Source organism: Oncorhynchus kisutch, linkage group LG14 (assembly GCF_002021735.2).
Source record: "Oncorhynchus kisutch isolate 150728-3 linkage group LG14, Okis_V2, whole genome shotgun sequence".
NCBI lineage: Eukaryota > Metazoa > Chordata > Actinopteri > Salmoniformes > Salmonidae > Oncorhynchus > Oncorhynchus kisutch.
This window is the reverse complement of record NC_034187.2, coordinates 26,697,022-26,724,971: the sequence shown is the minus strand read 5'-3', so window position 1 is coordinate 26,724,971 and position 27,950 is coordinate 26,697,022. Positions and strand designations below refer to the sequence as shown.

Below are 27,950 nucleotides of genomic sequence, written 5' to 3'. Positions count from 1 at the left end.
TCGTTTCATTGCACATCACCCCTTGTTACAGTTGCCAAGCCTATCAAGGCCCTGATTGGTGAACCACTGATCCAGTCACAGCTCTTTGTCAAATGCTAGGGACACCCACACACAAACGGTGCTTTAAACTAACATATTTGACATACATGATTACATTGTGTATGTTTATTCATACAGCAATTATTATTCAACATGTCCGCACCTGGGATTTGAACTCGCCACCATTTGGTTCACCACCATTTGGTTCACGGAATTCCGATCTTCCTGCTACACCACCATTTTCTGATTTCACCTGTAGGCCTATTCCTACACTTTGCACTTCAAAGTAAATTCCAGCTGTAAAAATACACTGAAAAACTATTATATTTATCATAATGATTCAGGAGTACCATTAAAACAGAATAATATGTCCCACCAACATTAGACCACAACACTGAAAACCCAATGAAATCAATGAGAGAATAGTCAGATTAACTGATGATTAGAGGTCGACCGATTATGATTTTTCAACGGCGATACCGATTATTGGAGGACCAAAAAAGCTGATACCGATTTAATCGGCTGATTTAAAAATAAATAAATAATAATATTTTTTTAAATATATTTGTAATAATGACAATTACAACAATACTGAATGAACAATGAACACGTTTTAATATAATAATATAATACATAAAATCTATTTAGTCTCAAATAAATAATGAAACGTTCAATTTGGTTTAGATAATGCAAAAACACAGTGTTGGAGAAGAAAGTAAAAGTGCAATATGTGCCATGTAAAAAAGTTTACGTTTAAGTTCCTTGCTCAGAACATGAGAACATATGAAAGTGGATGGTTCAATATTCCCAGTTGAGTTTTAGGTTATAGTTATATTAGGAATTATGATGCATTGACTATTTCTCTCTATACCATTTGTATTTCATATACCTTTGACTATTGGATGTTCTTATAGGCACTTTAGTAGGGCCAGCCTAATTTGGGGAGTTTATAGGCTTGAAATCACAAACAGTGCTGTGCTTCAAGCATTGCTAAGAGCTGCTTGCAAATGCAGTAAAGTGCTGTTTGAATGAATGCTTACGAGCCTGCTGCTGCCTTCCACCACTCAGTCAGACTGCTCTATCAAATATCAAATCATAGACTTAATTATAATATAATAAACGCAGAAATACGAGCCTTTGTTCATTAATACGGTCAAATCCGGAAACTATCATTTCGAAAATAAAACGTTTATTCTTTCAGTGAAATACGGAACTGATCTGTATTTTATCGAACCGGTGGCATCCATAAGTTTAAATATTGCTGTTAAATTGCACAACCTTCAATGTTATGTCATAATTATGTAAAATTCTGACAAATTAGTTCACAGTTCGCAACGAGCCAGGCAGCCCAAACTGTTGCATATACCCTGACTCTGCTTGCACTGAACACAAGAGAAGGACACACTTTCTCTAGTTAATATTGCCTGCTAACTTTAATTTCTTTTAACTAAATATGCAGGTTTACAAAAATATATACTTCTGTGTATTGATTTTAAGAAAGGCATTGATGTTTATGGTTAGGTACATTTGTGCAAAGATTGCATTTTTGTTAAATCATCACCCGTTTGGCGAAGTTGAAGTAGGATGTGATTCAATGATAAATTAACAGGCACCGCATTTATTTCCTGCAACGCAGGACAATCTAGTTAACCTAGTAATATCATCAACCAAGTGTAGTTAACTAGTGATTATGTGAAGATTTTTGGCGTCCAAAAAGGGTTACCGATTTTGTTATGAAAACTTGAAATCTGCCCGACTTAATCGGCCGACCTCTAGTGCAGATGGCACTTTTTTTGCTAAGTGCTGAGATGTATTAAAGGTAATGAATGTGTCGGGGACTTCTGAAATTCAGCAGAAAGATTAGCATACCCCAAATCCAGAGGTTGTGAGATCACATCCCGGGTGGGGGTCATATTGAAAAGTCGTTACTAGTGATCATGTTAAATGTAATCATATTGTTATTTTATCTGAATAGTGTACCACTTACCTTACAACCCCCATACCATTTCATTACTTTACTATATAATGGTTTGGGACACCTGGGACCATCACTTGACAAAAACCTCCAGGGGACCATCACACAACGTTCCAAGAATGTCCTTAAAATGTTCTCAGGGACATCTCCTGGACCAACCGGGAACTTGACAAAACCTCCAGGAACCATGACACAACATCCCAAGAACGTCCTAAAAACATCCCCTGGACAAACCGGGAACTATTAAAAAGGTACCCCAGAGAACGTTCCCTTGGGACCATCACATGTCGTCCTAAAGACAAGTAAAATGAAAGTCTCAGAACGGCAGTGGGATAACGTCACGCCTGAAACGCTTAAGGGACCAAACTGGAACGTCGCCGAATGTCCTCAGGACGTTCCCTGCTTGCTGCGAATATGGCGTCAGGCCTCAATGCATGTATAGTATGTCACATGTCTCATGTATTCCACATTAGGCATTACACAACCTCTTCAGGCCATCGGTTTGTTTAAAATATCTCAGAACTTGCCTGTAAAATCCAATTTTGTTATCTGTACATTGGAAACAAATATTGGAAACAGCTTCCCTACCAAAATACATTCTTTTTTGAGGTGTGTGTTTGTGAGAATTTTGACAGACTGCACTTCGGGTTGAAATCGTATGAGAAGTCCTTAAAACAAGACGGGCAAAGAACCAAGGTCTGACTTAAAGTCATACCCTATCCCATTATTTTAGATTGAAGGCTCGCTGATGTCATACTTGATGTGGAGACAATCACATATTATCTGCCCTTCAGACTCTCCACCTCCAAGCTGGGCTAGCATCATCCTCTCCACTATCATAACCATCATCATCATTATCATCACCATGATCCACTTCCTACCCCTGACCTCCGGCTCACTCTTCCCCAGAGCATAAAGCTCAGAGACAGCTTCACAAGGGAAGACAGCTTCACAAGGGAAGACGGCTTCACAAGGGAAGACGGCTTCACAAGGGAAGACGGCTTCACAAGGGAAGACGGCTTCACAAGGGAAGACGGCTTCACAAGGGAAGACGGCTTCACAAGGGAAGACGGCTTCACAAGGGAAGACGGCTTCACAAGGGAAGACGGCTTCACAAGGGAAGACGGCTTCACAAGGGAAGACGGCTTCACAAGGGAAGACGGCTTCACAAGGGAAGACGGCTTCACAAGGGAAGACGGCTTCACAAGGGAAGACCACTCTCTAACCTACAGAACCCTACAGAATAGCAGATGGGCGGAGCTTTGTGGCTGTTTTATTGGCTCTCCTAAATCAACAACTAACAAATGCACGGAGGAAGGTATGGGAAGAGAGGGAGAGAGGAATTGATTTCTTCCATATAGTCATGGCCTGAGGTGAGGTATGGTTGGCTTGGTGGGAGGCTGAAGGGTAAGGAATGGGTGGAGGGGAGCCCAGGAGACCAGGGTAGGTTACTCTGATTATGACTGCTTTAATGTCCCCTCTCACAACCAAAGACTGTTTCCATCTGTGGTGATATCTTCTCCCCCCTCCTCTCTCGCTCTCGCTGTCTCTTTCCGATTTCTCTTCTGATTTAGTCTCTGAATTCAGAACCTGCCCTTTTGTTAAACAGGTTGAAATAGAATGCCTTCAGGTTAGGTCCCTCACATGTATCAGTGTCTCCCAGCCTCAGATCGTTCTCCAAAGCTTTATGGTGTTTATATTTTAAGCCACCTTACATAAATGCATGTTCATTGGAATGTTGTCATACGTGCTCTTAAGAAGATAATTGTAGCAAACATCTCCTCCATTAGCCAACATAACCCCACCCAACACTACGATAAGACCTGGGACATCATCTACAGTAAATGCTCAGACTTAGTCTATTCCAGCCTAACATAAATTCTGACTATGCATTACCAATAGTGTCAGTATCATGGGATCAATCATTTATCAAAGTATATCACTAAGGAAACCATATTAAACCCATATTGCTCCTTTGAATTCTCCCTTGAAAAACCATTCACTTTTACATATTTACATTTTGGGTTATTTAGCAGATGCTCTTATCCAGGGTGACTTACTAGGGGACAAGCACAGCCGTGTCCTGCCAAGGGCCAAGCCCAGCAGCGTCCTCTCTCCAGGGGCATTCTGTGGGCACTGTATGTCCCTCTCTGGATCTTCGTGCCTGGCGATCGATCTCTCTTATCATGAGGACTGGATCCGTGCTGTGGATAGAGCATTGATATATAGGGGCTGCTTACACTGCTTAGACTCAGGGACCAAATGAAGATGATGATTCAATGTCCTCTGCCGTGGCTTGGCTGTTAGTAAGCAAAAGCAATAGAGGGAGTGGAGTGCAATATACTCATAATAATGATAACCATTTATACTGTAGGTATAAGCATAGGGCTCTAACATAGAGGTCACCTAAAGGTCTCTGTATTGAGCTGTCTTCAGAGGGAAGAGATTTAAAGTCCCTGGGTTGTGGCTCTGTGGAGACTGCTGTATTAAGTGGTACTGCGTTAAGGCAGTGTCGTTGTTTGGCCAGGCCGTCTCACTCCTCCTGATCACCACAGAGGCTCTGAGGAACAGAGGCCCCATAAACATTATGTATCTGTGGGCTCCTGTCTTAGAGCTCTGCTCCAGTGGCCGGGAGGTTACTGCCCCTTTATGCCTCTTATGAGACTACGTGTGTGTGTGTGTGTGTGTGTGTGTGTGTGTGTGTGTGTGTGTGTGTGTGTGTGTGTGTGTGTGAGAGAGAGAGAGAGAGTAAAAGTGGTCTTAGAACCTCACTTGCATGTTAAGAACAGCGGAGACCACTTGACTTGTAATCGCTAGTGAAAGGCTGGGTTTTGTGAGTTGACATCAGGAGGAGATGGGTATTTTCACACTGGCCGTTTTATCATATGTTTTCATGCTGGGACTGTTCTCATATGTAAATATTCCACACTGAGCTCCTAGGATTGGCTCAGCTGTTGTTTTATTTTGTAGCTCTAAACCCCCACAACTCCCTCCCTCTCCAGCTGAGGACACCTCAGGGAGTCTTTTAACAGACAGAGGGAAAGGACACACCTCTACTGGTCTCCTTCTATAAGGCAGTGCCGCGCAAAACCCTTCATGAGGTTCATTTGTTCTGGGGCCTTAAACAGCCTTGCAGAAAGTTGGAGAAGGGTCTGACTGAGTTGGTGTTCCAGAGGAATGCGTCTTTCACTAATGCCTCAAACTTCCTTTTATCTCTTTTCATTTGCCCCTGTTGTTTGACTTTGGTCCAAGGCCCAGGCAGGCAGCTATGAGCACATCTACCAGCAACATGATCTGCTGTCTCTGGTTTCAACCAGAGCAGCTCAGTCTAAACAAACTGAATTCCTGAGGGGGAGGATGTGGATGTGGTTAGGGCAGACATGGAGGGAGGTAGAGCTAAGATCAGAGGGCAGCCTCTGGGAGGGACCACACTGATAGCCATTGTCTGGCACGCCTGGAAAATATGAACAACACCCAGGAAACCCCCCAATCATGCTGATATGGAGATATGACGTAGTATACCATGTTTCTTTTCTGAATGGAACCATGTTAAGTTGACCCCCCCACCCCTCTCTGTGTGTTTCCTCTGCAGGACCCTGGCTACGCAGCCTTCGTCTTCGACCAGCTCCAAGTGCCTGGGAGCGATGATGGATGCTGCCAGGTGTGTTCTACTCCCCTCCACCAGCTGAGGCAGGAGGCCCTGCAGACAGTAGGCGCCCCAGCCCTGATCCTGAGCCACAACATGCCCGCTTTGCCATCCACCACCCTCACTGGGCAGCCCCATAGACTGACACACTCTTCCTCCAGTGCCCATGTGAGGCAGCCCTCCAAAGCCCACCCCCATGCCCACAATGCACTGCCCCTAGGGGAGAGGGGGCGCCGGGAGCTGGGCTGTCTGCAGGGCTCCTCTGTCTCTGCTGGGCCCAAGACCAGTGTCCAGGTGATGGTTGGGGGAGGGCAGCTGACAGGGACCCTGGGATCGGTCACCATCCAGGCCCAGCAGTACCTGGAAGGCATGTGGAGCATCTCCAGAGTCAACAACTTCCTCCCTCAGTCCAGCCCGGTACGTGCTCTGCCTTTCAATGTTCATCATTATTACTATTTATACAGATACACTGTTTACCCTGTCTGGGGGTAGCATGCATCAAAGCACATCTAGTAAATGTTTTGAAAAGACAGCTTGTTACTCTTATCAATGTTGTCTTCAACGTTTTTCAATAACCTTGGTCAGAACAACGTCTGACAATGGACAATCTTAAACCTTTAGAGAAATGAGAAGAACTTCACGTAGACCTTGGACCTGTCATTCCTCAGGGGTAATGTCTCCTGTGTGGTACTGTCTACCTGGGGAGACCAAGACACAATGACCACCTTACAATCTGCCTGTAACACTCCTCTCAGGCATACTATATGGCTCCATACAGACACATTCCCCATGTAATACTCCAGGCTTATCATTATGGGATGTTGTCCTTTTCTATTGAAGAGGTTTCTTCCTGCAGTGAGAGGGACATTTGGTCCAAGCCTCTAACCTGTGTCTTACACACTGCTGTGACATTCTACACTAGGGAGTCTTGAGTGCACTGAGCAAACTCACCAGCTAATCTTTTCTACTTTTATGTTGTCAATCAGAAGCTGTTAATGGCTCTTCAGTTTTATTTTTGTTTTTGCTGCCTCTACTTAATATGGCATTGGACTCAATTACGGCGTCTGCCAGTGTTATTCCTTATTCTGGAACAGGTTTTTCTCCTCTTTGACTGTCAACAAGTGCCTTTAGTGCCAGTTTATGTGAGTCCGCCAGAAGCTTTTAACAGCATCTGTGCAATCTAGGGCAAATCAAAAGGCCCTGCATATAGGGAGAGAGACCGACTTGTGCGCTCCTCCTACATGTCTAAAAGCAATTAGAGCCGATGGGAGCTGGGATGAAGCGTTGCACAATGCCACATGGCTCAGCCTGGGCCTCCTCAGAGACACAAATGGCCCTTCAGGATACTGACTTACAAACACAGCAGAAATGTTCCTGGCATTATTTTTTAAAGCCCATTTCTTTCATTAAAAACAAGATCCCTCAGAATGACAGAAAACCCACATGGGCCATGGAGGATTCGGAGCTGCGCTGTGCCCGAAAGGCTTGTGCTTCAATTCACAATTACCCACTTGATTTCTTTGGGGGGACAGTGTAAAACTCTTCAGAGCGGTGGGCAGACGAAGGAAGGGAGAAGGCCCCTTTTGACAGCAATCCTACAGAGTGTCTTAGACTAGAGCCTGAGGCCCCAGAATATCAGCACACAGCCCATTATAGGGCACCTTGAAACCTTCACAATATATATATATATATAGTAAAAACGCTCTGGCTTGGAATTACATTTGGGGTCCACTTTACACTACAATAGAATCTAAACAATCTATCACAGTTAACAGCTGGGATAATGGGCTCACTGAGAGAATCGGTCATTGTGTTAAATGGAGGAGACTGCACATCCTACCTCTATGAGGTCGGCTACAGAACTCCAGTCTCCCAAAACCTGACAAAGTAAAAATCACAGCATCTGTTGTTGAATTCCCCACTCCATTGTTCATTTAAAACCTCTAACTTCTAACCCCTGATGTTGGATGTGGTTAGATTAACAGTTCAGTCATTCTAAGTAACATTAGAGTGTGAGTAGTGAATGCTGAACTGAACAGTGCACACTACAAAACGACTAATTGATTGACCCAAGTCTGTGATTTGCCCTCTGCTCTGCAAAATCCACAATCACATGCGCAATGATCTGCTAAAACCGCTGCTCTTGACCCTGGGGGTTTAGTGTGTGTTGTTGGCCCGGTGTGACCTCTCCACTCTTCTGCTACCTACTGGAAACCTAGAGGAACATCTGGGCTGCTGCCTGCCACGGTACAGCTGGGCCTGCATGGCACCCTGCCACACAGAGGGAGAGGGAGACTGTTCAGTCAATTTGAGGAAAATTCAACATTTTTGTTGTCCACTATTCACATGAAATTGTTGTCCATTTTTCTGTCTATCTATACACCCCTATACACTCCTCCACCAATAACAGCAGCTGAGGAAGCCATTGGATCAGGATGGCCCAGATTCGCAGGGTCTATTTCACCTCGGCAGTAATGGCCTGTCGAACAGTGGAATCAGAGGTCACTGGGGATCGCTGCTAGGCTCGGGCTCTGAGAGGAGGAGGCTCTTTAGACTGCTGATGGGGAGGGAGTCACTGAGCCCGGTTGGCTTGAGACTGCCTGTATTGGAAGCTTACTGTCTCTCCTTCTCCACATCACCCTCCTCCTCTCCCTGGGAAGCAGTGGCAATCGGTCGGGCCATGGGGTTGGGGGTTTAAAGGTGGTAGGTCCCCTCATTACTGACACTCAGTGTCAATGGTCCTGGACACATGATACCCCTGAGAGTGCCTAATTACCTGACCAGGACATACAGCAACATGCTTATCCCTTAACCAGGGACTCAACCAGGGACATCAGTGGTCATAACGGCCTACTGCATTGGAGAGCAGGTTGCCTGAGTCGCTCTCCTGGGGTAATGCTCTCTGACATATATGTGTTAGGGTGAGCTGTTTATTCTGGTTACACCCCTAGCGAGAGCCCCTCCGCTCCTCGAACCTGCTGCCACTTGATTCTAAAACCTGACACCACCATTGGCTTAATCTATGACAGGGTTGTGGATGAGCTGTCCAGATAGGCTTACTGCCTAAGTGTGTGAAGTACTTTAGTCTATCTGGATGATGTCACACAGGTACATCTCTCTTGTACGTGTTGAGTTCCTGTCCTGTCACAGACGCCTGCATGCTGCCGTTTGTCTTTCTGCTCCGTCAGGTGCGTGACAAGAATCTGCGCTCGGGGCGCAAACTGAAATGAGCCGTCTCTCCATCATGCACTTCAGAAATCATAACCCTGACATGTACACGTACAAGAGGCCCTTGCTGTCCCATCATGATGGACTTTCTTTAATCTGGTACTTTTTACCCCCTTTTTCCTCCTCAATTTTGTGATATCCAATTGGTAGATACAGTCTTGTCCCATTGCTGCAACTCCCATACTGACTCGGGAGAAGCGAAGGTCGAGAGCCATGCGTCCTCTGAAACACGACCCTGCCAAGCCACACTGCTTCTTAACTCAATGCGTGCTTAACCCGGAAGCCAGCCGCACCAATGTGTCAGAGGAAACACTGTGCAGCTGTCGACCGAAGTCAGTGTGGCCCACCACCAGGAGTAGCTAGAGCGAGATGGGACATGGGTCTCCCGGTTGCAGCCGGCTGCGACACAGCCTGGGATCGAACCCGGACCATGATGCCTTCCTAGATAAGCATGTTCAATGCTTAGTCTTATATATCCATGGATATCAGGAACAACATAACATGGATGTCGGGCGTCTAATAAGTTTGTGGTTATTAATAATAACAGGCGAGCACATGGCTCTCTGAGATATAGTCAATGAGTTATTCCCTTGGGATTAAAAACAACCATGTGGTGATCATGACAAGCTTATAGTGTCAGTGCTTGTATGAGGTATAGCCTTACTGCCGGAGGTGCCTGTGTTCATGTGAATGTTTGAATGTATGCCGCTGCATGTTGATGTATAGCACTCGCATGTCAGCTATGTGTATATATACAGCACATTCGGAAAGTATTCAATCCCGTTGACTTTTTCCACATTTTTTTTTACATTGCAGCATTTTTCTAAAATGGAATTTAAAAAAAATGTAAGTCATCGATCTGCACACACTACCCCATAATGACAAAGTGAAAACAGGTTTTTAGAATTTTTACAAATGTATTAAAAATGAAAAACAGAAATACCTTATTTGCATCAGTATTCAGACCCTTTGCTATGAGACTCGAAATTGAGCTGAGGTGCATCCTGTTTCCATTGATCATGCTTGAGATGTTTCTACAACTTGATATGAGTCCACCCGTGGTAAATTCAATTGATTGAAAATGATTTGGAAAGACACACCTGGCTATATAGGGTCACACAGTTTACAGTGCATGTCAGAGCAAAAACCAAGACATGAGGTCAAAGGAAAGCCATGAGATCAAAGGAATTGTCCTTAGAGTTCAGAGACAGGATTGTGTCGAGGTACAGATCTGGGGAAGAGTCCCGAAAAATGTCTGCAGCATTGAAGGTCTGCAAGAATGCGCTGGCCTCCATCATTCTTAAATGGAAGAAGTTTGGAACCACCAAGACTCTTCCTAGAGATGGCTGCCAAACTGAGCAATCGGGGGAGAAGGGCTTTGGTCAGGGAGTTTACCAAGAATCCAATGGTAACTCTGACAGAACTCCAGAGTTCCTCTATGGCGATGGGAGAACCTTCCAGAAGGACAACCATCTCTGCAGCACTCCACCAATCAGGCCAGAAATAAATGTCACGACAGCCTGCTTGGAGTTTGCCAAAAGGCACTTAAAGGTTCTCTGGTCTGAGATTAAACTCTTTGGCCTGAATGCCAAGTGTCACATCTGGAAGAAACCAGCCACCATCCCTACGGTGAAGATTGGTGGTGGCAGCATCATGCTGTGGGATGTTTTACAATGGCAGGTCAAGGGAAAGATGAACAGAGCAAATTACAGAGAGAACCTTGGTGAAAACCTGCTCCAGAGCACTCAGGACATCAGACTGGGGTCAACGGTCACCTTCCAACAGGACAATGACCCTAAGCACACAGCCAAGACAATGCAGGAGTGGCTTCTCTGAATGTTCTTGAGGGCCCAGCCAGAAGCCGGACTTGAACCCAATCAAGCATCTCTGGAGAGACCTGAAAATAGCTGTGCAGCGATGCTCCCCCCCACCCTGACAGAACTTCTCTGCAGGATCTGCAGAGAAGAATGGGAGAAACTCCCCAAATACAGGTGTGCCAAGCTTGTAGCGTCATACCCAAGAAGACTCTAGGCTTTAAACGGTGCCAAAGGCAAAAAAAAAATCTAAAATCCTGTTTTTGCTTTGTCATTATGAGATTTTGTGTGTAAATTGATGAATAAAAAAAAATGGTTTAATACATTTTAGAATACGTAACAAAATGTGGAAAAAGTCAAGGGGTCTGATTACTTTTTGAATGCCCTGTAAATAGTTCAGCTGTCTGCCTCCGTTGACAGATGGCATACACTGGAGAGCCTACACTTTATAAGAAGATTGTAAATTGTTGTTTTAATGATCAAACATGAATCGAGGGCAAACACTGAGCAAGTAAATATGCAGAGGGACTGGTTGGTGTAGACAAAATATATCCTGTCAAGCGACATACCGTGTTTGACTTCAGGTTGCTGGTTACCCAGTGGATGTGTCACCAGGATGAATGTGAAGGGAAACTACAGGCTTAACTCTACCATTTGTTCAAACTGGTTCTTGTACACTTTCACTGATCAGTGTACAGTTTGATATACTCATGATTTAGGGTGAGGATTAACCCTGTGTTGTTATGGAGACCCTGGTAGGAACCGTGCTTTTTATTATGGGCTGCCAGGGTGATCAGTGGACTTTGTCAGCACTCCCTCTGCTGGACCAAAGAGAGAGAGATCACTGTTCTACTTCCAGCTGAACCCCACTACCCCCTATCCCCCTACTACCTGTCTCTTTCTCCCCAGGCCAGCACTCCAAGAGCAGCCTGGGACCTGCCTCATCACCCATAGTCATTACCACTCCTGGGGCCAGGCTGAGGCAGCTTCCTTCTGCTTCTGACTCATACCCCAGCTGGCAGGCAGCGCTGCAGACAGGCTCTGCTTTGTTGCCCCTCTACATCTCAACCTGTAACATACTTTTACACAGCAAGATTCATGGGCCTATCAGAGAAAAGTGTCCACTGTAGTATTTCACTGCTTATGGTTTGTGTGTAGGTTTCTTTCGTTGTTGGGGGTTAAATATTTATTTTCCTGTTTTAAGTCAAGCTGTGCGTTTTATTTTTTTATTTTATTTCACCTTTATTTAACCAGGTAGGCTAGTTGAGAACAAGTTCTCATTTGCAACTGCGACCTGGCCAAGATAAAGCATAGCAGTGTGAGCATACAACAAAGAGTTACACATGGAGTAAACAATTAACAAGTCAATAACACAGTAGAAAACGAAGGGGGGGTCTATATACAATGTGTGCAAAAGGCATGAGGAGGTAGGCAAATAATTACAATTTTGCAGATTAACACTGGAGTGATAAAAGATCAGATGGTCATGTACAGGTAGAGATATTGGTGTGCAGAAGAGCAGAAAAGTAAATAAATAAAAACAGTACGGGGATGAGGTAGGTGAAAAGGGTGGGCTATTTACCAATAGACTATGTACAGCTGCAGCGATCGGTTAGCTGCTCAGATAGCTGATGTTTGAAGTTGGTGAGGGAGATAAAAGTCTCCAACTTCAGCGATTTTTGCAATTCGTTCCAGTCACAGGCAGCAGAGTACTGGAACGAAAGGCGGCCAAATGAGGTGTTGGCTTTAGGGATGATCAGTGAGATACACCTGCAGTGAGATACACCTGCTGGAGCGTTAAGTTGTTCACACATGGCAAATTAGCTGCTGATGTACAGTAACTCATTCTAGGGTTTTTATTTATTTTTACTATGTTCTACATTGTAGAAAATTAGTGAAGACATCAAAACGATGAAATGACACATATGGAACCTTGTAGTAACCCAAAAAGTGTTAAACAAATGAAAATGTATTTGAGATTCTTCAAAGTAGCTGTCCTTTGCCTTGGTTACAGCTTTGCACACTCTTGGCATTCTCTCAACCAGCTTCATGATGTAGTCACCGGGAATGCATTTCAATTAACAGGTGTGCCTTTGTTCCTTCTTAATGTGTTTGAGCCAATCAGTTGTGTTGTGACAAGGTAGGGGTGGTATACAGAAGATGGCACTATTTGGTAAAATACCAAGTCCATATTATGGCAAGAACAGCTCATATAAGCAAAGAGAAATGACAGTCCATCATTACTTTTAGACATGAAGGTCAGTAAATCCAGAAAATGTCTTGAAAGTTTCTTCAAGTGCAGTTGCAAAAACCATGAAGCGCTATGATGAAACTGGCTCTCATGAGGACCGCCACAGGTAAGGAAGACTCAGAGTTACCTCTGCTGCAGAGGATAAGTTCATTAAAGTTACCAGCCTCAGAAGTGCAGCCCATATAAATGCTTCACAGCATTCAAGTAACAGACACATCTCAACATCAATTGTTCAGAGGAGACTGCATGAGTCAGGTCTTCATGTTCGAATTTCTACAAAGAAACCACAACTAAAGAACACCAATAAGAAGAGACTTGCCCGGGCCAAGAAACACGAGCAATGGACATTAGACTGGTGGAAATCTGTCCTTTGGTCTGATGAGTCCAAATTTGATATTTTTGCTTCCAACCACTGTGTCTTTGATATGCAGAGTAAGTGAATGGATGATCTCTGTAAGGGTGGTTCCCACTGCGAAGCATGAAGGATGAGGTGTGATGGTCTGGGGGTGCTTTGCTGGTGACACTGTCTGTGATTTATTTAGAATTCAAGGCACACTTAACCAGCATGGCTACCACAGCATTCTGCAGCGATACGCCATCCCATCTGGTTGGCTCTTAGTCCCACTATCATTTGTTTTTCAACAGGACAATGACCCAACACACCTACAGGCTGTGTAAGGGCTATTTGACCAAGAAGGAGAGCGATGGAGTGCTGCATCAGATGACCTGGCCTCCACAATCACCTGACCTCAACCCAATTGAGATGGTTTGGGATGAATTGGACCACAGAGTGAAGGAAAAGCACCCAACAAGTGCTCAGCATATGTGGGAACTCCTTCAAGACTGTTGGAAAAGCATTCCAGGTGAAGCTGGTAGAGAGAGCTGTCATCAAGACAAAGGGTGGCTACTTTAAAGAATCTAACATATATTTTCATGTGTTCAACACTTTTGTGGTTACTACATTGCATATATGTTAGTTAATAGTTTTGATGTCTTCACTGTTTTTCTAAAATGTAGAAAATAATACAAAATAAAGAAAAACCCTTGAATGAGTAGGTGTGTCCAAATATTTGACTGGGACTGTGTGTATATGGCCAATGATATAATGGCTAAACTGTAATTAGATATAGGCTATCACTTAATTACCATTCACACCGTGCAGCCTCATGAGTGTTGCCAGACTCAATGTGCAGTCCAGTACACTACAGTCCAGTACTAAATCACTTCTATGCTCGCTTCGAGGCAAGCAACATTGAGGCATGCATGAGACCATCAGCTGTTCCGGACGTGTGTGATCACGCTATCCGTAGCCGACGTGTGTAAGACCTCTAAACAGGTCAACATACACAAGGCTGCGGGGCCAGACGGATTACCAGGACGTGTGCTCCGGGCATGTGCTGACCAACTGGCAGGTGTCTTCACTGACATTTTCAACATGTCCCTGATTGAGTCTGTAATACCAACATGCTTCAAGCAGACCACCATAGTCCCTGTGCCCAAGAACACAAAGGCAACCTGCCTAAATGACTACAGACCCGTAGCGCTCACGTCCGTAGCCATGAAGTGCTTTGAAAGGCTGGTAATGGCTCACATCAACACCATTATCCCAGACACCCTAGACCCACTCCAATTTGCATACCGCCCAAACAGATCCACAGATGACGCAATCTCTATTGCACTCCACACTGCCCTTTCCCACCTGGACAAAAGCAACAACTATGTGAGAATGCTGTTCATTGACTACAGCTCAGCGTTCAACACCATAGCACCCTCAAAGCTCAACACCAAGCTAAGGATCCTGGGACTAAACACCTCCCTCTGCAACTGGATCCTGGACTTCCTGAAAGGCCGCCCCCAGGTGGTGAGGGTAGGTAGCAACACATCTGCCACGCTGATCCTCAACACTGAGGCTCCCCAGGGGTGCGTGCTCAGTCCCCTCCTGTTCACCCACGACTGCATGGCCAGGCACGACTCCAACACCATCATTAAGTTTGCTGACGACACAACAGTGGTAGGCCCGCAAGGCACTTCAGAGGGTAGTGTGTACGGCCCAGTATATCACTGGGGCAAAGCTGCCTGCCATCCAGGACCTCTACACCAGGCGGTGTCAGAGGAAGGCCCTAAAAATTGTCAAAGACCCCAGTCATAGACTGTTCTCTCTACTACCGCATGGCAAGCGGTACCGGAGTGCCAAGTCTAGGACAAAAAGGCTTCTCAACAGTTTTTACCCCCAAGCCATAATTCTCCTGAACAGGTAATCAAATGGCTACCCAGACTATTTGCATTGTGTTCCCCCCCCAACCCCCCTTTTACACTGCTGCTACTCTCTGTTTATCTTATATGCTTAGTCACTTTAACTATACATTCATGTACATACTACCTAAATTGGCCCGACCAACCAGTGCTCCCGCACATTGGCTACGGGCTATCTGCATTGTGTCCCACCACCCGCCAACCCCTCTTTTTATGCTTCTGCTACTCTCTGTTCATCATATATGCACAGTCACATTAACGATACCTACATGTACATACTACCTCTATAAGTCTGACTAACAGGTGTCTGTATATAGCATTGCTACTCTTTTTTCAAATGTCTTTTTACTGTTGTTTTATTTCTTTATTTCTTACCTACACACACACACACACACACACACATACCTTTTTTGGCACCATTGGTTAGAGCCTGTAAGTAAGCATTTCACTGTAAGGTTTACACCTGTTGTATTCGGCGCACGTGACAAATAAACTTTGATTTGATGTCCACTAAAGTCCAATCCTGTACCCTACAGTACAGTCCTGTACACTACAGTCCAGTACCCTACAGTACAGTCCTGTACACTACAGTCCAGTCCTGTACACTACAGTCCAGTCCTGTACACTTCAGTCCAGTCCTGTACACTACCGTCCAGTACCCTACAGTCCAGTCCAGTACCCTACAGTCCAGTCCAGTACACTACATTCCAGTCCAGTACACTACATTCCAGTCCAGTACCCTACATTCCAGTCCAGTACACTACAGTCAGGTCCAGTACACTACAGTCATGTCCACTACAGTCCTGTACACTACAGTCCAGTCGTGTACTCTACAGTCCAGTCCTGTACACTACCGTCCAGTACCCTACAGTCCAGTCCAGTACCCTACAGTCCTGTACACTACAGTCCAGTCCAGTACACTACAGTCATGTACACTACAGTCCAGTCCTGTACACTATAGTCCAGTACACTACAGTCCAGTCCTGTACACTACAATCAGGTCCAGTACACTACAGTCCAGTACACTACACTACAGTCCAGTACACTACAATCCAGTCCTGTACACTACAATCAGGTCCAGTACACTACAGTCCGGTCCAGTACACTACAGTCCAGTCCTGTACACTACAGTCCAGTACACTACAGTCCAGTACACTACAATCAGGTCCAGTACACTACAGTCAGGTCCAGTACCCTACAGTCCTGTACACTACAGTCCAGTCCAGTACCCTACAGTCCTGTACACTACAGTCCAGTCCAGTACCCTACAGTCCTGTACACTACAGTCCAGTCCAGTCCAGTACACTATAGTCCAGTACACTACAGTCCAGTCCTGTACACTACAATCAGGTCCAGTACCCTACAGTCCTGTACACTACAGTCCAGTCCTGTACACTATAGTCCAGTACACTACAGTCAGGTCCAGTACACTACAGTCATGTACACTACAGTCCAGTCCTGTACACTATAGTCCAGTACACTACAGTCCAGTCCTGTACACTATAGTCCAGTACACTACAGTCCAGTCCTGTACACTACAATCAGGTCCAGTACACTACAGTACACTACACTACAGTCCAGTACACTACAATCCAGTCCTGTACACTACAATCAGGTCCAGTACACTACAGTCAGGTCAAGTACACTACAGTTCAGTACACTACAGTCCTGTACACTACAGTCCTGTCCTGTACACTACAGTCCTGTCCAGTACACTACAGTCCAGTACAGTGCACCTTGCCATCTTGTGGGTAGTTAGTTGGTGCTGAGGTGAATAGTCCTGAGAGAGGGAGTAAATGGACTGGAAGAGAGGTGTGGAGGACCAGTAGTGGTGGTTAACCCTTGAGGCCCACTCATTGCTAATGCTCTATCTGTCTCTCTGTCTCGCTTTGTCTCTGTTTGTCTCTCTGTCCCTCTGTAGGCACAAGGTCTGATGGAGGAGGCAGAGAGGGACATTCCTGGCCCTACCATGGCCACTGTCCCCAGCTCCCGCTGTAACCTGACACCCAGCCGACAGAATAGCCCCGTCCAGCTGGGACAGTATGCCGTCGGCACCCCTGGCCCCACCTCCACTCAGAGCGCATCTGCGGCGGCCTCCTTCTTCATCAGGTAAGCTGCGTCCACAGTACACACAACCCCCCTTTCACTGAAATCACACCTGAAGAGAGAGTCTGACAAAGGGCTGAGAGTGATGATGATTAGGGTCTGCTGTTTTTTGTGGTGGCTTTAGGGTGTGTGTGGTTGGCTACCTCTGTATGGCATGCTGTTGTGGAAGGGATCTGTGTGGAGACTTGTCTTTACACAATAAGGCCATGGTTCATTGCTGCACTACACTCTTAGAAACAAAGGTTCAATCTAGGACCTTAAAGGGTTCTTCCACTGTGCCCATAGGAGAACCCTTTGAGTTCCATGTAGAACCCTTTCCATAGAGCTCTACCTGTAACCAAAAAGTGTTCTCCTATGGGGACAGCCGAAGAACCCTTTTGGAACCCTTTTTTCGAGGAGTGTAGAGTCTAGCGTGATGTGGACCTAATCCATTAAGATGTTGTCCTTGCCATTGTTGAATTATGGCATACTTTAGACTGTGCTGGAACGGTGTGTGGAGAATAGATTGTGAGCATACATTAGGCTGTGCTGGAACGCTGTGTGGAGAATAGACTGTGAGCATACATTTAGCTAGGCGCCAGTGCCCGTGAATGGATAATGGTATTATATAATATTATACATGTAAAGACAGTGTCTCACAAAGGGGCTTAGGTTCAAGCACATAATTTGTACTATTGTGCTTTTCTTTAGTATGTATACCTGTGTACACTGTATGTACACACAGTATGTGCACACAGTATGTACACCTGTGTTTTTGGTTGTTTGGTTCCATTAAAAGTTTCTAGTGCAGTTTGTTGTAGTAACATATTAATGTAGCTTGTATTCAGTGTTGATCTTGTGTACATTCAGAATGAGTTGCTCCATTTAGCTATGGCAATGCTAATGCTCTGGAGGATATGTGTGCCTCCACTGGGGGTACAGACAGCTCTCCATAGGCTGCTCTAATGCGGTAGGATGTCATTGCTAGAGTCTCAGGCAGATTGGTCGGTGTGTACATTCCCTGTACAGACTCGACTCCCCAAGGAGCTGTGTGACATAATTAATTTTATCCTGAGGGAAGCTGGGTAAAGATGATCTATTGGGTTGTTAGAGCATTGCACCCTGGGAGGCAGAACCCTGGGAGGCAGAGAAGACAGGAGAGGGGGACGTTGTGAAGTGTGACGGTGACATCCTGAGGGAACAGGGAAGGAGCTTGGCTTTCTCCAAACTCTCCAAATGAGCTCCCCTCGCCAACCTTAGTGGGGTCAAAGTATAAGACTGGGACCATGGGGCCTCTCCCTTGGCAAGGAGGATATTCCAAATGCTCTTCTAAATGTGTCACTTCCTGTACGTGTCACTTCCTGTGAGATACTTGGCGGGTCAAGCGTGAACAACAGTGAGTTGTGACCTAGATGTGGACAGGGTTCATTTCAGAGGCTGATTTATTATTTCTACTGTTTTCTTTGGACGAGTGCTCAAAAAGAGAGGGCAGGACAAGCCGTGCTGTGTGTGTCTCTCAGTAAGGGAGGGGGACTTGTTTTTCCCCGTCAGTTGCGTCCTGGTGGGACAGGAGGGGAGGTGGTGGAAGCAGTGAAGGGTTCCTCCTTTCATTTCATCCCAGAGATACTTCCCTGCCAAGAATGTGTGTTGTTTGACTTGGCGAGGAGAAGGATGGTGATGACGGGGCCCGGACAGCTTTAAACAGCATTCTACAGATTCAGATACAGGGCGGTGGACGGCTGGGCGGTAGGCGGTTGAGATGCACTGGGCTACACTGGAAGCACACCCACTTCCTCAGGTACTGCAGCTGTTGCCTCCACAAGCACCTGCACTGCTGTAAGCACTAGAATGTAAGCCTCCATCATCATCGTCATTCATCATCATTGTCATCACCGTCATCTTCATCTTTACTCTAGCATCAGGGTCAGTGTGCAGGCTAGGGTTGTGTTCCACCACCTCTGATTGCAGTAACAGTGTTTTAGTTCTCAGAGGTCAGCAAGCACAACTGTGTTTAACAAATCTCCTTCTTCTCACTCTCTCCCATTGACATTTGAATTAACAAATTAGCCCTTCATCTTTTGGGGCTGATTGAAAACATATTTGTGATTAATATTCCGTTTTGTCCTCTAAAGATACAATTAGTGAAATCCATGTGAAAGTGCCAGGATATTTGAGCAGAATAACCAAACAATGGTTGCTCCTGTCTGGAGTGTAGCATGCTCCACAGACACTTGTCTGACATTCAGGAAAGCTGTCCAACTCACATATGACATTTTAATTAGAATGCAATTAGGTAGATGCTGAGGGAAAAGAGGAGACTGAGAAAGAGGGAAGGAGAGAGAGAATACCACTTCCTCTTAGTGATTGCCTCTGGTGCAGATAATTAATTTTTTAACTCAAGCATTCAACATTATTTTAAACTTGTCTGGTCCATTAAAAAAAGCATTTGATTATAAATGTTCATTTGACAACCCAGAAACTCCAACTACCATTACTCTCAGTGTTGTCATCTGCTGGGAGACTCAGTTAAGAGTGTTCTCTCATGTGGCTCCCCTACTCGCTGCCCAGGGAAAATGGTTTAGGTTGGGTCTCCTCTCCATAATGTCTCTGATCATTATGTAGGCAGGAAATGGGCCTCGATATGAATTCAACAATTGAAGCTGAACTATTACTCTCCTTTTACTACGCTGTCATTACTGGTCGCTGATTGCTCATCAAAACTCTTCTAAGCTTTCATTTTTCCATTTATTTTTTCATTCAGAAATCTGTTATTTTCTCAAACTCACCATCATTCATGAAGAATGGTGTCTTATAGCTTCAGTAGGGAGACATTTTTCACAATGTAAAGGTATTGTTCAATGACATGAAATGCTTTGGTCAAAACAAATAAGCATACAACATGTAGTTTAGTATTGACATTTTACAATCCCCATTCAACTCTTGCTGTCACCCATTATTTTCCCCCTATCAGCCAGAGTGTGCTGAAACAAAGATTGGCCCGGGTCAATAATGAGCAATTGGCTATTAGATGGACCATAAAATAGCCTCTAGACAGGAGGGGTTAAAGGTCAGGGTCTGTCCAAGCAGAGTGGTCAGTGTGTGTGTTTCAGTATACAGAGGGAGGATGAAGGGAAGGAGGGAGGGGGTAGGGAAGGGCTGGGAGAATGGGGTAGGGAAGGGCTGGGAGGATGGGGTAGGGAAGGGCTGGGAGGATGGGGTAGGGAAGGGCTGGGAGGATGGGGTAGGGAAGGGCTGGGAGGATGGGGTAGGGAAGGGCTGGGAGGCGAGAGGAGAAGAGGAGGAGGGAAGGGAAGGAGGGAGGGGGTAGGGAAGGGCTGGGAGGCGAGAGGAGAAGAGGAGGAGGGAAGGGAAGGAGGGAGGGGGTAGGGAAGGGCTGGGAGGCGAGAGGAGAAGAGGAGGAGGGAAGGGAAGGGAGGAGGATGGGGTAGGGAAGGGCTGGGAGGCGAGAGGAGAAGAGGAGGAGGGAAGGGAAGGAGGGAGGGGGTAGGGAAGGGCTGGGAGGATGGGGTAGGGAAGGGCTGGGAGGATGGGGTAGGGAAGGGCTGGGAGGCGAGAGGAGAAGAGGAGGAGGGAAGGGAAGGAGGGAGGGGGTAGGGAAGGGCTGGGAGGCGAGAGGAGAAGAGGAGGAGGGAAGGGAAGGAGGGAGGGGGTAGGGAAGGGCTGGGAGGCGAGAGGAGAAGAGGAGGAGGGAAGGGAAGGGAGGAGGATGGGGTAGGGAAGGGCTGGGAGGCGAGAGGAGAAGAGGAGGAGGGAAGGGAAGGAGGGAGGGGGTAGGGAAGGGCTGGGAGGCGAGAGGAGAAGAGGAGGAGGGAAGGGAAGGGGTGCTCATTCAGCTTACTAGCATGTTGAATACTGATTGCTTTGTGACGGAGCATGTGATTAGTGTATTGACACAGCGTTTAGTAATGAGAGCAGGCAGTGTTCCCAGCAGGGGCTCTGGCTGCTCGACTAAATGACGTGTCCACTGCCGACACACCGTCCACCCTGCTCATCCCTCTGTTCTATTAACACCTGATGATTGGGAATGAGGTGTGTTTCTATCCCTTGGGACCCATGAGGGGAAGGGGAAAAGGAGAGGGAGAGGGAAGGGAATGCTAACCGCAGAGCAGTTCTTCTCAATGCTCGGAACAACTTTTGCTGTTCTGAGTAAGAGAGGAGAGCAAACCTTAAAGCTAAGAGGAGTGTTTGCAGTGTCCAGGGACAGGTGGGTTCAGGGTAGGGGCGTGGGGCAGGGAGAACAGCTGTTAGCAGGAATGTGGCCCTGGAGCAGTGTCCTCACAGGAGGAAGTGTCTTTACGGCCCTGTGCAGCCCTGGAGCTGCTGCTGCCCAGGTGAGTGTGTGTGTACTGCAGTAATCACTGTGATTGTGGATTGGGAAGGCTTCTCCACAGACAAGGCCTGCCTAGTCTTTGTGTCTGAAGTATAGTGTGCTGCTTCATCACTGAGACTGTGCAAAGTAACCATAGAAACAACTCCCCATGACTAACATGAAAGCTGGCCAATTAATGTGAATAAATATGCCTGAGGCACGCTAATCCAAATTTTTGGAGCTCTCCATACAAATATCTTAATCAAAGTTTTGTTGCAACAACATCCCCTTGAAAGCTGTAGACCCGGCTACAATTCATGAATGTATAACCAGGTGATTGTCACTGTAGAGATGTTTATTTCTTTCTCTTTCTCTTTCTCTTTTTCTCTCTCTCTCTCTCTCTCTCTCTCTCTCTCTCTCTCTCTCTCTCTCTCTCTCTCTCTCTCTTGGGGTTGCGTTGGTGTAGTGGTGGAGGTGGGTGTGGAGGTTGGTGTAGTGGTGGATATAGGGGTGGGGTTGGGTTGGTATAGTGGTGGGGGAGGGGGTGGGTTGAGGTGGTGGGGGGTGGAATAGTGGTGGGTTGGTGTAGTGGTGGGGTTGAGGTTGGGGGCAGGAACGTGGGGGTGAAGTGTACCATGGGCCACTCACACACACACTCCACTTCGACTAGAGGAGATAGGAGAGACAGGGAGACTGTGAGGCCGGATATAGAAGGGAAATGCAGTGTTTGTTTGTCTGGCTGTGTTGTGAGTGACAGGGGAGATCTGTGTCAGGGATATATTGTCTGATAGATGAATGCTGAGTGGAGGGAGCTGTAAACAAATGCTGCTCTGGGCTGGGCCTGCTGGCCAGGGGATAAAGGGACTGAGTGGATTCAGGCAGGGAGAGTGGAGTGCTGCCGAGAGCCTCACACACTCACACACACACAGCGTCCGCATGCTTGGGGTGATGCTCCAGACCACCGGTTTCAGGAGGAGGAGCTCAGAACCTGTGGAGGGGAACGCTGGACACCTCACCACCATGGGACTCAAGTAAGTCACACACACCCCAACCCAGGGCTGGAGGAGATACACAACTTAGTTTGATGGGCGATGCAGCTGCCGTGTTTGGGTGTGTTCATACTCCTGCTGCTGATTGTGCTGCAGTCAGTGTGTAGTGTTGATTTTGTGGTTTGTGAGTTGTTCTGTGTGATCCCTGAAGGTGACAGGGTAATGGTTTGGCGAGCTTCACAAAGATGGGTGTTTCTAGTGATGGGAGAATGTGAGCAGAATGCTTAGTCAGGAGAGAACACCATTGAAATGCAAGTCAAGCCTCAGCTTTATTTTGAGGAGGGTAAGCGGAGTGGAGTTGCAAAGTTAACACTAGCTTCTGTGTTCAGCAGGAATTCATTTATCCATACCTTTTAGTTGTTTTTGTTTTTTGGGAGACATAGAATCTAAAAAAGATCCTGAATAGATCAACAGAAGTGTTGATGGGTGGTGAGTGGGTTGGTGGGTGATGAGTGGGTGGTGAGGGTTTGGTGGGTGGGTGGGTGGTGGTTAGGCTGTGCCATGCTATTGGTCTCTTTGCTGCTATTCCATTGAGACTTACCCCCTCACCAGTGTTTTAGGTTCATGTAGGCTCTAGTGTTACTGTGTTTCCATCAGGACTAAAGACTTGTGAGACGCATAATTAACAACCTCTGCATCATTCAAGACTGTTGTTTTGTGGGAAGGTGTTAAAGTTCACAGTTAGACATTGTTATGTATTGTAAATGCCAGCTGAAAGTACCCAGGACCTTGCCTTGGCTCCAAGTCTACACCTGTTGTATTCGGCACATGTGATTTTGATTAGACCAGGTCTACCGGAGCCATGGCCCAGTGAGACACGGGGGTCAGCCCAGGCGTAAATCCTCAGTGGAAATAAAGCATTTGTTTACTCTGGGTTAAAACACCAGCTGTTATTTTCCTGTCATAATCAGGCTGGGGCTAATGTCTGTCAGTGGAGAGCAGAGGAGCGGTAGCAGCAGCAGCTGAGCCAGGGGATGGGGAAGGGCTCTGGCAGTGTAACCTCCAGATAAGGCCAGGTGTGAAAAGCTATCAGGAGCCTGTCTGGCATCATCAGTGGGGAGGTGTTGATGGAGATTCAGCCTAGACCCACTGCCTCAGGGATCTGCAGCAGGCCACCAGGCAGGCCCCTTCCTTTTCTTGGGGGGGCCTACTATCACCACTAGCAATAACCAGGTGGATCACCCCACATCCATTCTACCCCAATATCACAGCCTCCACCCCCTGCCTATAGCCCACACCCCCACCCACCTCTCAGCTCCTCCCTCAGACCCCCTTCTTCTGTTATACCCAACATGGTACTGTATATGGAATGGGTCAGATGATAGATCCCCTCATTTGCCCATTTAACTTTTTTAGTCAGTTAGGTTGAACTCAACAGAAAATGCCAATGAAGTCATTTATCCGGTTTTGCTAAGTTTGTTTAATTGATTTAGAATTGGCAGTTGTAGATACTGTAGTTTTGGTTCTTGGTTTCTTGGAGGAAATTGGAGGGATTGTAAGTCATCTTAGAACAGCCTGAGTGTATCCATATTGCAGACCCTTCCTCTCAAGCCAATCACTTATACTTCATCTGGCTGTCCTGGGCAGTGTAGTGCAGTCTGCTGCACAGTAGAGCTAGTGCCACTTCATCAGACCACCACTGCTGTGGTATAGACTGGCACTGCCCTCCCCTGGACATGCCCATCTCTAAGGATAAGATGCCAAGGCATGATGCTGATGTGACCCCTGGGTATCTGTGGGAAGGCCTGTGTTGTGACAGTCATGGTGGAGGCGGTTGTGGCCTGCATGGTAAACATACACAGAGATAGGGCTGGCGGGGAGGGACAGGGATGGGAGAGATAGCCCCGAGGAGAGTGCTGACTGGAACCGTGTCCATTCCCCCTAAACACCTGAGTCAGGAAGTCTGGCTGGTCTGGCCCACGTATCATAGCAGGAGGGATGTTTGCTGGAGCTGACAAAGGCTAAAACGCTGACTCTAAGCGCTGGCTAACACTGGGCCATAGAGTCAGCCCTGTGGGGCAGTGGTTGGGCTGTGACCGATTCCTTTCACGCAGGGGGAAACGAGGGGATGTTAGAGGGAGACCCACTACGTCCTGTGTGCCTGTCACCTGACATGACAGTGCCTTTGTCTCAGCGTGTGCTGGTGGTGATGATCTAAAAGGCCAGGATGTGTTAAATGTCATGTGGGTAGGAGAGACTGTGGCCTCAGCATTTAGGCAGCACATAACCAGGCCTGTTAGACTGTTCCTCTGCCCATGGCCAACCAGGACTTCCCATTCACACAGATGATGAGGCTACTAATGGAGGTGCCATAGGAACCCTGCTGGGCTGCAGTGATCTGGGCATTAGTGTTAAGTGATAGGAGCCTCTGAGCTGATATTCTCCCACCCGGCTGGATTCTATGCATTACAGTGGTTGGGGTTGAGGCCAGCTAACCCTACAACATGTACTGTACATCTCTATGGCATCCCTCAGTGAGAGGTGTCATGCAAATTCAGACTATTATCATTGTCATTACAATTGCAGGCCTCTCTGGATTGTGCTGGAGACGAGAGAGAGAGGCTGGAATAAGAATACAAGTTAATTGCAATAGCTGCCTGCATGGAATATGCATTGAAGAATGTTACGACCTATTGTCTCCCTGAACCACAACATAGCGTGTGGTCCCTTCTCCCATGAGCTCACCCTGGCTTTATTTCCTCAGTCTGCAGAAACAAGATGGCTCCCACTGGGCAGCTGTGTTTCTGTGTCTTCCAGCCCCTCCGCTCCACAGTGTCAGCCTGCCTGCCTCTCCCAGGTCCCGGCCTTGCACTAAATATGAATAACTAATAGCGTCTTAGGCCTATTCAGTGTGAGTTGATTTCCCCAACCGGTAGTTCTCTATATATCAGACCACAGTCATTCTAATTCACACAAACACAGTGCCCCTGGACTCCCTGTGTGTGTTGCTGATCCATCTAGAGGACAGAGGGCCATTGTCAGGACAGGTAGATAAGCTCTTACCTGATCCTCAATAACAGGGTGAATAGATGTACTACTCCACCACCTCTCCACTGTTCTCCTGCTTCTCTTCCCTGGCTTCGGGGCTTTGGGCCTGGATGACTGTCCAACAGTTGAATGGGAACCACAGTTCTCTGCACATGGATCCAGGTCAACAGTGTTGACAGTGATTGTCTACCTCCACTATGGGAAGTCTCTCATGAACGTCTCCTGCTGTTCTTCTTGCTTGCCTTGGGTGGGGGGGGGGGGATACTGTTGATCTGCTACAGGGTCCTCTTTATGTTGGGTAATACTGGCCATGGTTGGAGTTTTGAATCAGAGATGGGACAGTGTCTATTCTTCTTGGTAAAAAGGCAGAATGGACAGGGTTTATCTTGTGTTTGTGTTTGCAGCCTGCCTGCCTACCACTGGCTCCATGCAAACTGTCTGGAATGGATTGGATTATAGTTCGTAGTCAGTTCATGACCCAGCACGTGAGAGCCTGCTGCCGTGCTAGAAATCCCATTATCCCTAGCTGACTATGTGACTTTGAGTGTGGATGTGTGTGGGAATGTGTGTGGGAGTGTGTGTGTGTGTGTGTGAGAGAGAGACTATATGTGTGTAAGCCTCTTATTGACCTGAATAATACTGTAGTAGTCACTGAGCTCTGGCTCTGTTTAATATTTACGGTCACACCTCTACATTACTAAACCTTAAAGCTCACCAGTGTTGGTGTTGTACAACACTGTAGATCCTCTCTATCTATCCCTACCCCAGACTCTTAGAATAGCTTTGTTCAGAACCTAGGAATTCCTCTAGCCTTTTTGGATTCCCAAATCCCAACCATGCTTCCATGCGCTCTCCTCCCCTCTAACCCATTTTTACTAGACTTGGATCCCTCATGTTTTCCCCAGGTTGCATATTGACTGGTATATAGATGGCAGATTAAGGAACACATGTTTGAACCCCCCCCCCCCCTGCTGATTAATCACTCCCAAATGTTCCCAGCAGCCTGTGGGGCTCGGCCTGGCCTGGTTGTTGTGATAGCCTCGGCGTGGAGGAAAGCAAATAAATAATCGCTAGGTGTCTTACCCTGCCAGGCTCTGATTAATGACAGAGAGGAGTGGCGCAAGAAAACGCCCTCCTCATCTCTCTCTTGTCTTTCTCTCCCTCCCCATCTCTCTCTTGTCTTTCTCTCCCTCCCCATCTCTCTCTTGTCTTTCTCTCCCTCCCCATCTCTCTCTTGTCTTTCTCTCCCTTCCCATCTCTCTCTTGTCTTTCTCTCCCTCCCCATCTCTCTCGTCTTTCTCTCCCTCCCCATCTCTCTCTTGTCTTTCTCTCCCTCCCCATCTCTCTCTTGTCTTTCTCTCCCTCCCCATCTCTCTCTTGTCTTTCTCTCCCTCCCCATCTCTCTCTTGTCTTTCTCTCCCTCCCCATCTCTCTCTTGTCTTTCTCTCCCTCCCCATCGCTCTCTTGTCTTTCTCTCCCTCCCCATCTCGCTCTTGTCTTTCTCTCCCTCCCCATCGCTCTCTTGTCTTTCTCTCCCTCCCCATCGCTCTCTTGTCTTTCTCTCCCTCCCCATCGCTCTCTTGTCTTTCTCTCCCTCCCCATCGCTCTCTTGTCTTTCTCTCCCTCCCCATCGCTCTCTTGTCTTCTCTCCCTCCCCATCGCTCTCTTGTCTTTCTCTCCCTCCCCATCGCTCTCTTGTCTTTCTCTCCCTCCCCATCTCTCTCTTGTCTTTCTCTCCCTCCTCATCTCTCTCTTGTCTTTCTCTCCCCTCCCCATCGCTCTCTTGTCTTTCTCTCCCTCCCCATCTCTCTCTTGTCTTTCTCTCCCTCCCCATCTCTCTCTTGTCTTTCTCTCCCTCCCCATCTCTCTCTTGTCTTTCTCTCCCTCCCCATCTCTCTCTTGTCTTCTTCTCCCTCCCATCTCTCTCTTGTCTTTCTCTCCCTCCCCATCTCTCTCTTGTCTTTCTCTCCCTCCCCATCTCTCTCTTGTCTTTCTCTCCCTCCCCATCTCTCTCTTGTCTTTCTCTCCCTCCCCATCTCTCTCTTGTCTTTCTCTCCCTCCCCATCGCTCTCTTGTCTTCTCTCCCTCCCCATCTCGCTCTTGTCTTTCTCTCCCTCCCCATCTCGCTCTTGTCTTTCTCTCCCTCCCCATCTCGCTCTTGTCTTTCTCTCCCTCCCCATCGCTCTCTTGTCTTTCTCTCCCTCCCCATCGCTCTCTTGTCTTTCTCTCCCTCCCCATCTCTCTCTTGTCTTTCTCTCCCTCCCTGACTCTCTCTTCTATCAGCCAATGACA

At 46.9% G+C, this 27,950-nt stretch overlaps 1 protein-coding gene across 2 annotated transcripts in view; it reads left to right on the top strand.

Moving 5' to 3' along the window:
• LOC109904544 (kinesin-like protein KIF26A) overlaps positions 1-27,950 on the top strand; it is a 100,945-nt gene that overhangs the window by 34,952 nt on the left and 38,043 nt on the right. For both annotated transcript variants that reach the window (XM_031788148.1, XM_031788149.1), the window contains exons 2-3: positions 5,607-6,077; positions 17,128-17,315. In XM_031788148.1, coding sequence (XP_031644008.1) covers positions 5,607-6,077; positions 17,128-17,315 — 659 coding nt within the window. The remainder of the gene's footprint in view (positions 1-5,606; positions 6,078-17,127; positions 17,316-27,950) is intronic.